Source organism: Neophocaena asiaeorientalis, unplaced genomic scaffold (genome assembly GCF_003031525.2).
Source record: "Neophocaena asiaeorientalis asiaeorientalis breed wild unplaced genomic scaffold, Neophocaena_asiaeorientalis_V1.1 scaffold150, whole genome shotgun sequence".
Taxonomy (NCBI): domain Eukaryota; kingdom Metazoa; phylum Chordata; class Mammalia; order Artiodactyla; family Phocoenidae; genus Neophocaena; species Neophocaena asiaeorientalis.
Window position 1 is genome coordinate 23,458,570 of NW_020176571.1, and position 13,783 is coordinate 23,472,352.

The following is a 13,783-nucleotide window of genomic DNA, read 5'->3' on the forward strand; positions in this document are numbered from 1 at the left end:
AAGCTAAGAGGAAAAAAAAAAAAAAAAAAAAAATTAAGTAGAGAAATTAAATTATTCAAAACTACATGTTACAGATTAGTTCACATTCTTACCTATTCTCAAATGAAAATATCTAAAATCTGCTGGTATAATAATATAGTATTAAAAACATTATTTTAAGAAAAATGCATGCAAATATGTGGGAATCATATGTATAGAGGTAAACACATTCTGATAAAATGCTATATCGCAAATTTCATAATTATATACAAATTAATATCTAAGAAATAATATGACATCTAATTCTGATAAACAAAAAAATAAGTCTTTTCTAGTCCAAGTCATCATATAGAAACAGGATTGTGTTAGAAGAACTGAGATGATGTCCATGAAACTGATCAGATATATTTTTAATATACACTATTGCTTTAGCACATCTATGTAACTAAACTTGTTTTTTATGGAATTTATTACTTGTTTTTGTTGTCTAAAGGAGACTTTAAAAACTAAGTTTTATGATAATCATTACACAAAACTAACCTGAATACTTTATATATGTGTGTAAATGTCCATATTTAAATTTACATACTTAAACAAGTTTCAAATATATTCTCTTCACTATCTGTAAAAACTATCAGAAAAAAAAAAATTAGCAGAAATGTGTACTAAGTGATATAAAGCACACCAAGGGTGCTTCTCCCTACCTCAGCAACTTCTGAGCTATGGCTAAAAAGAAATATAGGTAGCTTAAAGACAAGAGAAAATGGATTAGTCAATAAGTTAGATCATTTATTTTCTCCTTCAGATATCTTCTTTCGGCATACCCCACTTCCAAAGCCCTACCTCGCACCTGCACTAAAAATTAAAAAACACACTTTTTTTGCAAGGACATCTTCACAGAAAGAAATTTCAGAAACTGCTTACAGTCGTGGTTGACAAGTGCTGCCAGGTGTGCATGACCTCGGGGATGTGGAATTGCCCTGAAAGGAGGAAAAAAAGATTAAAGTAATAACATTTAAATACATAACTAATTAAAATCATAAAGGGGATCTTTCCTAAGTTATATAATTTTCTTAGTATAAAATAATATAACAACATACTTGGCCCATGATTTAAGTAGGTAAATCTCATCTCAGTAATGCAATAAACTGGGGGTTGGCAAACGTTTTCTGTAAAGAGTCAGACAGTAAATATTTTAGGTTTTGTGGGCCAAGATGCAAAACTGAAGATATTATGTAGTTACATAACAAGACAGAAAACAAATTTTTACAAACTTATTAATGAAATTCAAATTATAATAGTAGTAATTGAGTACTTTTTTGGAATCCAGGTATTTTTGCTGGGAGATAACATTTTGCTTAACTGGGGTTTAGAGTTGACATTCCCTATTTTCAAAATCCCAGATAAGATAAGGACAGGATACAAACCAAATGCTTTTCCATTTGGCCTCTCTTATTGATAATATGAGTTATCACATGGAGAGGTAAGTGAAATTGAGAACAAAGGCCAAAATATAGAAGTTCTTCCAATATTTGTCAACGTTTCCCTCTTTCAGTTAGTTTTGGAGTAGGATATTGTTTTTATCCAGAAGTGCAAATAAAACCTTCTAAATTTCTTTGAGCCAACTATTATTTGTTGACTATATGATACCAAGAAATTCTAAGGTTCCCATCTACAGGTTGGGGATGGAGAGAATAGGCCCTGGCAACAGTAACAAAACAACAAAACATGAATGTTAAGAAGAGTGGGATAACAAAGACAAAGCAGGGAATTCCCTGGCAGCCCAGTGGTTAGGACTCAGCACTTTCACTGCCGAGGGCCCGGGTTTAACCCCTGGTTGAGGAAGTAAGATCTCACAACCCATGTGGCACGGCCAAAAAAACAAAACAAAGACAAAGCAAATGCCTGATTTGATCTGATCACTGTAAACACTGAAATAATTTTGCATAGAAGTCTAATGCTGTCTCTATATATTTAAAAAATCTCCAGCCATGCTCTGTCCTGCTTTATGGCCTTTCCCTCAGTCTAGATGCCATTCTCTCCTTTTATATATAAAATTCCTAACCATCCATTAGTGTTCAAAGGTTTCCCTCAATAAAGCCTCCACTGACTTGCAGAGTAGGTCAGGTACCTTGTTATATAGTTTCTTATCAGTCATAGTTTTCCTTTACAACTTCAATACAACTATAATTAAATAATTAGTGTAATTCACTGTTTAAAATTCAGATTCTCTCACAGAATGTCAGCACCATAAGGGCAAACACCCTTTCTCTGTTTTTCACTGCTTCATCTTTAGTATCTACCATGGTACTTTGCACATAGCAAGTACTCAAAAAATACTCTTCTTTTGCAATGAAGAATTGTTCAGCTTTGCAAGTCTAGATGGAAGGAAGGAAGTGAAGGAGAAAAGCAGAGAAAGAGAGAGGAGATAATCAGAGAATCTATTTATTCATTCAGGAATTTACCAAGTGTTTATTATATGACAGTTTCTGTGCTGGGTTCTGCTCATGAAGGCAGGTGGTCTGATATTTTTCCTTAACATTTACCCAATTTAACTTTATCCCAGACATATTTCTAACTACATCAAAATACTTGTCTCGTACTGGTCAGGGATTATATTTTGATGAGGATCACCAAAAGGAAAAACAAAACAAAAACCTAATATACAACAAAATGAACAAATTAATGAAATGTCTAGGTAAGAGCTTTCTGGCTACTAAAACTTGGCAAGCTGAAGGTTTTAATTCATATTTACCTACAGCTTATATACTTTAATATATGAAATATGACATGACTATTTTTCTTTTGTTTTGAAGCAGTAGTTTTTAAAGTTAGTAATCTTCTCTATCCTGAGGTTGAAGGCTGAAGACATAAAAAATATACATTTTAAGAGTTCTCTAGTGGTTAGTTATATATTATTTGATTAACAAAGAATTTACTTTTAACCAAACTGCCAACTTGTTTAAAGTATTTTCAGTAAGTGAAAAGAACATACTTGCCCACAGTTATGTGAAAATTCCCTGCTACTTTATTGACATATAGATGACCACGAATTCTGCAAGCATCTGGAGGCTGTGATGAATCATCTTCCCTGTTACAACAAGATACATTTGAATTACTTACAGCGTATTCAATATAGTCACCATATTTCTGGTGAGAAAATTTTACAGATGGGAAAAAAAAAATCCCTAAAGATCAATTTTTAGATAATGTTCTAAATGTCAAAAGTAGAATAGCAGTTTTTTGAAGTCTACACTTTTATTAAAAAACATCTACAAAATGAAAAAAATTATATAATTATTATATATATATATTATTTACACAAATATAAAATTTCAAGGTCATTCAAATTTAACCAGAGGACTAAGTCTAATGAGAGAAGAAAAATTAAAAGTAAAGAATTACTAGTCCAACAAAGACATGCTTTTATCATGTTTCTGGTACTTTAGGGGACAGGAAGCGTTGGGAAAAAGAATGAGTAAGGGAAGGGCATGCCACTTAACTCCAAATAGACAATAACATTTTCTTCCTAAGCAAATGTAAAACCTCTGTATAGTTTTAAATTTAAATGATCATTTTCGTGATTATAGCATTTCCAAATATCAGCTCTTCTAATCTATAAAAGAGACAAAAAGTGAAATAAAAACATGAAATTCCTAACAAAAGTTTATACATCTTCATAATGGTAAATGAAATTAATTTGTTCTTAAAACCTAGTACAATTTTATATGAAGGTATACCATACACACATAAAAATGAAAATAATATTTGGGATAATCCTGATCAGTATCATAGGCCATAAATTTAAGAGTAAAAAAGACATCTTGAGACTTCCCTGGCGGTCCAGTGGTTAAGATTCCACGCTTCCACTGCAGGGGGCGCGGGTTCAATCCCTGGTTGGGGAACTAAGATCCCATACGCCGCACGGTGCGGCCAAAAAAAAAAAAAAAGACATCTCATCATAAAGAATGATTACATTTTCTCTAAGAAATATAAGATTCAGAGGAGTAAACCAATACTAAAATTATGTCACAATAAATTCTTTTTTTCTTTTCTTTTTTTTTTTTTTTGTGGTACGTGGGCCTCTCACTGTTGGGGCTTCTCCCGTTGCGGAACACAGGCTCCGGACGTGCAGGCTCAGTGGCCATGGCTCACGGGCCCAGCCGCTCCGCGGCACGTGGGATCTTCCCGGACCAGGGCACGAACCCATGTCCCCTGCATCGGCAGGCGGACTCTCAACACTGCGCCACCAGGGAAGCCCCAATAAATTGTTAATAAATAGTCTCACAAAATCTCCCACCTTGGTGGAAGTGCTGTTGATGCACTTTTAAAAGCACTTTTAAATATCACATCTTGAAGTGAATGTTCTTCTTGCAGTCTACTCTGAATCAGCTGTAGCATCCTAAATACAAAAACAAGCAATAGTTAACAAATACGGTAAGACACACAGAGAAAGCCAACGCTATTTTAAAAATAACACAGGTAGCTAAGCCATACATTTATTATTACATAACTTTATTCTAAAATAAAGTCCCAAGTATTCTTTGGTCATTTCCTTGAAAGCAGGAAAAGTGAGGGAGTATGGCTAGAGGTATAACAGCTGGGGTCCTTAAGTCTGTCTAATTCCATCAGTAATGAATGTGTGGACACTAATTACATGTCCATTATTGGTGGAATCAGGGTCACCAAGAAAGAACTTCTGTTCACCTGAATATCTAAATTCATCTTTCATGCATGCACGCAGCAATAACAAAATTCTTAGTTTTTGTCGGGCACTGAATAAAGTGTTACAGATACAAAGAATGAGACAAATAAGGGGCCACATAATAGATGTGATAGACTTAAAGGGGCAGATTACTGGGGGTTAAATCCACACAGGAGCATCCAATTCTCATTACAAACCAGGCCACAGTGACATTTAGTATCACCTAGTGCCTGCCTTTTCCAAAGAAACCTGAACTTTATCCTATGACAAGACCATTCTAAACGAACTATTATATTCTACCTATAATTTTTAAAAAGAACATCAGCATATAAGGTATAGGATTATAGAGAACAAAGTATTCATTTGAGAACTCATGCTTAGATTTTCTTTTTAAATATACTTCGCCACTACAAACACATTAGTTGCTTGAAGATTTTTTTTTTTACAAAATTGTTACATTTACATAACTCATGAAATTACTTATTCTGAAGAACAAAACCAAGAATAAAAGTATTTCTTCTCTCTAATATTTCTAACATTTTCAACAATAACTTTGTATCTTTAGATATAATTCTATTTTATATCCTTTAATCTATATCTTTATATAACTAACATCCAAAGTCACCTGTATCACAGTTCAAACTCAGCAAGTACAAAATTTACACCCAGAGGGAAAGGAGGGATGAATAGACAAAACCGGGAATTTTCAGGGCAGTAAAACTACAGGTACTGTAATGGTGAGTACATGTCATTATGGATTTGTTAAAACTCACAGAGTGTACATCTCCAAGAGTGAACTCTAACGTAAACTATGGACTCTGGGCAATAATGATGTGTTCATGTAGGTGCATAGATTGTAAGGAATGTACTACTCTGGTGTGAGGTATTGATAACAATGGAGGCGGTACACGGGTGGGGGCAGGGGATATATTTGGGTACTCTGTACTTTTCACTCAGTTTTGCTGTAAACCTAAAAATACTCTTAAAAAGTCTTTAAAATATATATACACATACATACACACACATAAATAACTTGGAAAAATTATTAACAAATATAGGAACTTAAAGAAGAAGCAAATGTAAATGAGAATATATTTCACATCCCATCATAATGATATAATAAACATTTTTTAGAAGTGCAAGCGAGAGATAAAGATAAAATACATATGCACCACCCACTAAGAACACTGGTAACAGGCCTATTTAAAATAAAAAGTCATTTTTATACTGTAAATTTAGTATAAATAAAAAACAGTAATCAGGAAGGCTATGTCTAGGCTTTGAGATTTCCTTTTACTAAAGGAAAGAGATTAATTGGGATCCTAAATATTTTAAGAAAGCAGAACAATTGAAAGACAACTTAAATATCTTTTAGCAAATTCTACAGGTAAAGAACGTTTTGGTATGCACATTATTCAGGTTGTTAGGTCTTAGGCATCTCTAGTCCATTCAAGAATATTTGTTTAGAAGCAGAACATGATAATCTAGGAAGCTTCAAGAGGCCAGATCCCATCTTCAGATTTACATGTACAAAGACTTAAAATCTTTAGATCTAATGCTAACAGAAATTGAAAGCTTCATATTTTTGCATGTCTTGTATTTCCAGTGTTCAAACTTTTATTGCTTGGTCAGTGGGAAAAGAGGTTGATGACACCAAACCGTATGCTGTATGTGTGTCTTCTGTTTCCAGAGTTTAACTTTTAGTGCTGGGCAGTGGGAAAAGAGGTTGATGACACCAAACTGTATGCTGTATGTGTGTCTTCTGTTTCCAGAGTTTAACTTTTAGTGCTGGGCAGTGGGAAAAGAGGTTGATGACACCAAACTCTGTGTGTGTGTGTGTGTGTGTGTGTGTGTGTGTGTGTGTGTGTGTGTGTGTGTGTGTGTGCGTATATACTTAAGGGAGAGAGAAAGAGATTTATTATAAGGAGCTGCCCCAAACAATTATGGAAGCTGATCTAGGGACCTCGATCTGCAGTCGGCAGGCTGGAGACCGGGAGAGCTGATAATGTGTCTCGTCAGATCCAAAGGCCTGGAAACTAGAAGAGGTGATTGTGTGATTTCCAGTCTGAAAGCTGGCAGGCCCGAGACCCAAGAAGAGCCAATATTTCTGTTCAAATCTAAAGGCAAGAGAAGGCTGATGTTCGGCTCACGTGGTCAGGCAGGAGGCATTCATTCCCTTAAACTCTGTGTGTGTGTGTGTGTGTGTGTGTGTGTGTGTGTGTGTGTGTGTACGTGTATAACTTCTGCCTCAAATATACCAATAAATACCCAAGTTTATATTCCATATATAAAAGGATGTAGAAAATTCTACTACGATGGAAAAAGTCTATCATTTTAACAGTAAAAACACAATCTCTTCTCTCACTTACTACTAGTCTTGAACACTAAATAAAATTCTAGATGAAAGGAGACTTCTCACTTTAACATTTCTGGAATAAAGTAATGTATTTTGTCTCTGGATGGCTCTCTACTAAAAGCGATGGAAGCCCAGAGACACCTAATATTCAGTTATTTTGTTCAATACGTTCGTTTCAACTTTAATTTTAAAAGCTCTCCAAATGGTGAAAGTAGAAATTAAAAGAGAAAGGCCTTTGAAATGTACTTAGGGACTAGAAAGAAAAAGAAAAAAAAAAAAATGGGTAAAAAAATTTTTTTGTAATAATCTTAAATTAGGTAATGCCTTTTTAAGCATAAGACACAGTCTAGAAAACAAAAAGAAAGAAAAGAGTGGGGATGGGGTGACTATTTAAAACAAAGAACTAATTTCTTTAATATACAAAAAATTGGGCTTCCCTGGTGGTGCAGTGGTTAAGAATCCACCTGCCAATGCAGGGGACATGGGTTTGAGCCCTGGTCCAAGAAGATCTCATATGCCGCGGAGCAACTAAGCCTGTGTGCCACAACTACTGAGCCTGCGCTCCACTCTAGAGCCCACGAGCCACGGCTACTGAAGCCCGTGTGCCTAGAGCCCGTGCTCCGCAACAAGAGAAGCCACTGCAATGAGAAGCCCAGCACCGCAATGAAGAGCAGCCCTGCTCGCCGCAACTAGAGACAGCCCACATGCAGCAACGAACCCCCCCCCCCCCCCCACCCCGCTCGCCACAACTAGAGAAAGCCCTTGCGTAGCAACAAAGACCCAATGCAGCCAAAAGACAAACAAAACAAAACAAAAAAACCAAAAAATTATTTAAAGTTATTAAGAAAACAACCAAGCAAAATGGGCATATGGCATGAGCAATCAGTTTCACACACACAAAAATACAAATGGGAAAAAAATAATCCACAGATATTCAACTGATTTACAAAGAAATGCTAACTAAAACAAGTACAATACCAGTTTTCACCGATCAAATAGGCAAAAATAAAAAAAGTCTGGTTATACCCACTGTTGGTGAGGTTGTATAGAAACAAGTACTCTCACATACTGATAGCTTTGGAATATAAATGAAACTATTTGGGGAAGATGTTTGGCATTATCTATCAAAATTTTTTTCCAGTTTTACTAATATATAACATTGTATAAGACTAAGGTATAAACATATGATTTGACAGATGTATATATGTGAAATGATTACCACCATAAGTTTAGTTAACAACCACCACCTACCTCACCATTACAAATTTTCTTCCTTGTCATGAGAACTTATCAAAACATTAAATATACTCTAAAAGATAAATTTCTTTTCTAGAAACTTTATATACATATATTCACTATATATATGTATACACATATGTATGTGTATATGTACATACATGTGAGTGTGTTTACAAGTATATATGTATATATATATATACACATTCACATAAGAAATTAGATTCAAGAATTTTCACTGAGCATTGATATTAGAATCTTTGCAAGCAATCTAAATGCCCATCGATAAGTATCCAATTAAATAAATTATAGCTTATCCATAAAAGGTACCACTGTATGTACTTAAGTGGGAAGATGTGCAAAATATAAGGTTAGGTTGGAAAAACAAAGTTATAAAACAAATGTACAGAATGAACCCATTTGTATTAGGAAAAAAATAACATAAGCAAATATGGAAACATGTAGAAAATTATACACAGAGTATTTCTAGCAGGCTACACAAGAAATTTAACTCTGGTTATTACCACCAGCTAGTGGCACTAGGTTTAGAGAATGATGAGAAGGCTTTTACTTTCACTTTATATCCTTTATATTCAAATTTGATCATATATTGCTTTTAAAATTTTTTAAATAGTTAATACAATTTTAAATGAAAACTAAAATGTATTTATGATTCAAAGTGCATTAAAGATTATATGACTTTCCTAAGATCTGATAAAATCTTTGAAAGTGTAAAGATTATATTATATACTATATTCTGCTAATATTTCATCCAAAGAAATGCCTAGATAAATATATTAATCTATGAATAATATACAGTAGACAAAATAGACAAAGCATGATCTAATTTCTATGGACCACAATACTTTGTTTACTTATTACCTCTGCCACTCTTTTTGCTGTGGTGAAAGATCAAATATTGCCTGAAATAAAGGAAAACATAATCACTAGCACTGTCAATTTCTCTTGGCTCTTATATCATAATTTTTTAAAATTTTCTTTGACCAAGGAACAAATTTATAATAACATTAAAAACAAGTATTCATAATTTACATTTAATCTTCCATAAGTCAAACTAAAAAATTTAAAATTTTACTCAAAAGTAGTATAAAGAAATTTCACTAACTGTGAATATTTTTCTATTATAGTTATCTACATTTATAGGAATGGATACAATGCAATCTATCACATGTACAAAATGGTATTTTAAGACTTAAAATCATTTAAATGATGCCAGCATGAAACTTAAGTATTTAAAATGAAAGTATTTAAAATGAAAAAGACATACAGCTTAAGTATAATATTCAAGCATCCAAAGCCCATATTCTTGCCAGGAAAATACCATGATAAAATCAAAAAGTTTTGAAATGACCTAACAATGTCACTATAATTCCCAAATGTATTAATCAAGAAAGAATAATTCAAGAAATTTTATCTAGGCACTATGTTCACCAATTCAAAGACAAACTTAGCTACTTTGTAGAATCAGAGGAAAAGAGGCAAACTTCTCACAGTTTGTGGCAATACCCACAATTTAATTTTCCAACAAAAAGTCCACTTTTGATTTTTAAAAGGTGATTTATAACAAGGCATATTAATTCTACTTTCTAACTTATCAATATTATTAATGATCCCTCCATAATCATGCCCTAACCTACTACTCTCTCACTATAAATCCTTTCTCTTTAACCCCTCATTCCATCCGACAGTTCTACCTCTGTGCCTTTAGTTATTTAATTATATCAACCTGGAACCTTCCTCTCCTGTAACTGTGACCCTAATGTCAGTCTAAATTCTATATGCCACTTGCTCTAGGTTAATGATTACAGTGAAATTACTTTGATTACTCCTCCTGCTGTACTTGTCTATACCTTGCTTCCCAACCTTTTTCACAGCACAGCACACAAAGAAAGTGCTATAAAACACACCATGGCAAACAGATGAGGCTACATGCAACTGCTCCCTAGTTACCTTGTGAATAAAACTACTGACAGCAGGGACTATGTGATTCTCCCTTTGACTTCCCCAAACTGCTCGGTATAGTGCTTAACACAGCGGGTAAAGAACTACTGAGTGGCCTACTTTGTGTTCGGCACTATGCTACTTAAATCATTATCTCACTTAACCTTCATAACAACCTTGTGAGTTTGTTATTATTCTCTCCTTTTTATATATAAAAAAGAACTCAAAAGATTAAAAAATTTTTTGAAAAATGACAGATAATGAAGGTCAGTATATAAACCCAACTATGTCAGATTCCTCACTTTCTCACACCCCTAAAAGTAGTTCTTTTCTTTAAATAAATAGTAGCTTTCATAGCATATTGTGTGATCATGGTTTAGAAACCAGTAAAATTATTAGAATTAAGTTTTTAATATTCAGACTGCATATTAAAAGAATGAGTGAAAATTTAAAAACAAGTAAAAATTATCTCAAATAATTTTACATTAATAATAATTCTTAAATATTTTAATATAAATTAGGACAAGGGAATGAATACTTACCAGAAACACTGTTAAACGTTTTAAAAATTACTGATAAAAATATACAATTACATATTTTTAAGTTTCTAACTTTCTGGCTAAGACATGACTTTTAGTTCATGACAGTTAAATTAAAATAAAACTTTCCTCTTCTACAAATGACTGAAAGAAATGGCAGAAACTGTTACAATGGAATAATCAAAGATCCTGCCACAATTACATAATTCTAACATATTTATCAGTGCCTAATACCTGCAATGCATTATGCTTTACATTTTGTGAGCTATAAGGAAGAAAAAATAAAGTAATTGCTTTTCAGGAGCTTAGAATCTAGCTGAAGAGACAAGCTGTCCAGAAAAAATATTTATTAAAAAAATCAGAGACTTAATAAACGTGAAGAGAGTGGGAGTGACAGACACTCAGTATGGAGCAAATGCTAGAAAAACAGCATAAATAAATTTTAGAGGATAAGTTCAAGATGATTATCTCCTCAAATTCTCACAATGTCCAAAGAAACAGAAAAATGAGGACACAAACTGTATCATTATTTTAAATCATTTTAAATAGCATCCATATGTTGGAAATTATCAAAAACTTATGCAAGACAGCATACAAGGGAGACTAAATTGAGAAAAGAGCCCAACACATAATTTATTTCATGGGACAGGAAAATCCATGTAAGCAGTAAATCCCCAATTCAGAGTAACAGAGGAAAACAGGTGATAAAAGATAACAACACACTTGAGGAAGAGACAGTCACCATCCTAAGAAGACTTCTAGCACTTCAATCGAGTGCCAGAGACCACATCACAAAGGGCATTCCACAGCATTATTATTCCCAGCTTACATGTGACCTGGACTGTATTCTAAATTAAGCAAAACTACTGCTACAGCTGGCTGCTAATGAGGACAGTCACACCAGTTAAAGAAAAAAGGAATTACCCTAGCTAAATTTAACCTGTCAAAACAAATACGGAAAAGGAAATGTGGGGTGCCCTGGTGAACTACTCTGCCATCCTGAACCCAATGTGACTTCCTCCTTCCTTTTCAAAAGCATCTGAAGCTCTAATTTTGCTTAGAAGAAACACAGTATATCTAAACTATATATCCTTCTCCTTTCATTTACGTCTGGAAAAAACAAAAGTGGGGGCGGGGAGGGAAAGGGAACCGACATAACTCAAGTGTGTCTCAACTCTCAGTCAGTTAACTGGCCATTTATTTTCCCATCCTAAAGATGAACAAGAAAATAGATAGCTAGATAGCTAGATAGACAAAAAGATTCATCAATTTGAAAGAAGTGGTAAATCTGAGGTCCGAGGGATAATTTTCCTCTGTGATACCATTTCTAAAAAGAAGAAGAAGAGTGAAGTTTCTCTAATTATTTCTCAATGAGATTTATCATCATGAAGACAGAAAAAAATGGAGTGATCTGCAATATATCAAAGGTGGAAAATATAATCACTGAATTTTAAAACATAATGAAGGCATTGAAAAAAAAAAGATTGATCCTGCTGGATCAAGGTCATCTCCCAGAACTCACAGATAAAGTTCAAAATATGCATCTTATGCAAGGATTGATAAAAATATTGAGAACCACTCCATGAAATTCAACATCACTTGATAAGAATTTTAAAAAACAGAGGTAAAACCATTACTCTGAACATCATTAAAGCAAACAAACAAGCAAAAAACACTTAAAACTTCAGATCATTAATACCATCAAAAGCCAAAAATAACTGAAGGGGATCCACACTTGGATATACAGGATAAATATTTGAATTTCAAAAGTAAAAGAAAAAAGCATATAAGTAGATAAATATGTTACCTACAAAGAAAAAAAAAATTGTGCCAGAAGGCAATAAAGGAATGTCTATAAAGTTCTGAGTGTAAAACACCATAAAGCAAGAATTCTATCCTCAGCCAACCTTACATGTATTGAGAACAGAATGACATAGGCAGTCTGTCATAAAACATAACCCACATATTCTTGCTGACAAAGAAGTCACGAAAAGTCCCTCACAAAATGATAAACAAAAATAAAGAAACTAAGAAGGGTAGAAAGTAAAAGCAATAAAACATAAAGTTGAATAATTATTCCTAAAATAGTATGAAATAGAATACAAATATTAGTGTCTGATAATAATCATCTAGATCTAAATTTCCAGATAATAGTTTAACATGCAATAACATGGTACCTGAATTTGTAAGGTTCCTAACCTCATTTAAAATTACTGATATCAATTTTTTGAGTGGCAATACAGGAGTTAGGAAGTAGGGTGGTTCAGAGTGGCAGTAACAAAAGTTACTTTTTCTTTAGAAAATTTTATTTTAAAAGTGTGTATCAAAAGGCATAAACATATTTTGTTCATGTAAACTAAAAATAATTTGGTAATCAAAACTGACCTAAGAGCTTCCCTTTTTTCTCCTCCACCTATTCAGTTACTTCTAATCCTCCTCCATCACCTTTAGTCTTCACTTTGCAATTTTGTTTAAAGAGGGTTCATAACTGTCAATGGTAAACAAAGCAACTCAAGAATGCATGGGTAAACATAAGTACCACAATGCCAACAGAGCAGTCAGCAAGGCAGAGTAGCTGGGAGTTCCATGCTTTGTTTTCTAAAGCTTCTTTAGGGCTAGTTCTGATCATGACCTGTTATCACCCACCCCTGTAATGTGATACCTGTCCCTGTAATGTGATGGTGTTTTCTAACAAATTAATTCTATTACACACAACTTGTGCTATGAAAACAATAAGAGAATGTCAGAATTTCATTAGGTCTGGGAAATGGAGGTGTGAAGGAAAGAGGAAGAACTAAATGCATATGAAATTTCTCCTCTTAGATAATGCTTCATTCTTGATTACAAGAGAAATATAGCTCAAACGTTTTTAAGAACTTAAATTTGGTAAAAGAAGAATACAAATAAGACATAGAATTTCCAAATCATTAGAAGAAAAGAAGAAAATTTCATCACTATAGCAACTGTATAAAAGAGAAAAGGAAAGTGTTAGGAAGCATTAACAAA

General features: G+C 33.5%; 1 protein-coding gene across 2 annotated transcripts in view; it reads right to left on the minus strand.

Moving 5' to 3' along the window:
- The window catches only part of ERGIC2 (ERGIC and golgi 2), a 38,721-nt gene that overhangs the window by 10,351 nt on the left and 14,587 nt on the right, over nt 1-13,783 (minus strand). For both annotated transcript variants that reach the window (XM_024733327.1, XM_024733326.1), the window contains exons 6-9: nt 9,159-9,199; nt 4,280-4,381; nt 2,975-3,070; nt 904-959 (exon numbers count right to left, since the gene is read on the minus strand). In XM_024733327.1, the coding sequence (XP_024589095.1) occupies nt 904-959; nt 2,975-3,070; nt 4,280-4,381; nt 9,159-9,199 (295 nt within the window). The remainder of the gene's footprint in view (nt 1-903; nt 960-2,974; nt 3,071-4,279; nt 4,382-9,158; nt 9,200-13,783) is intronic.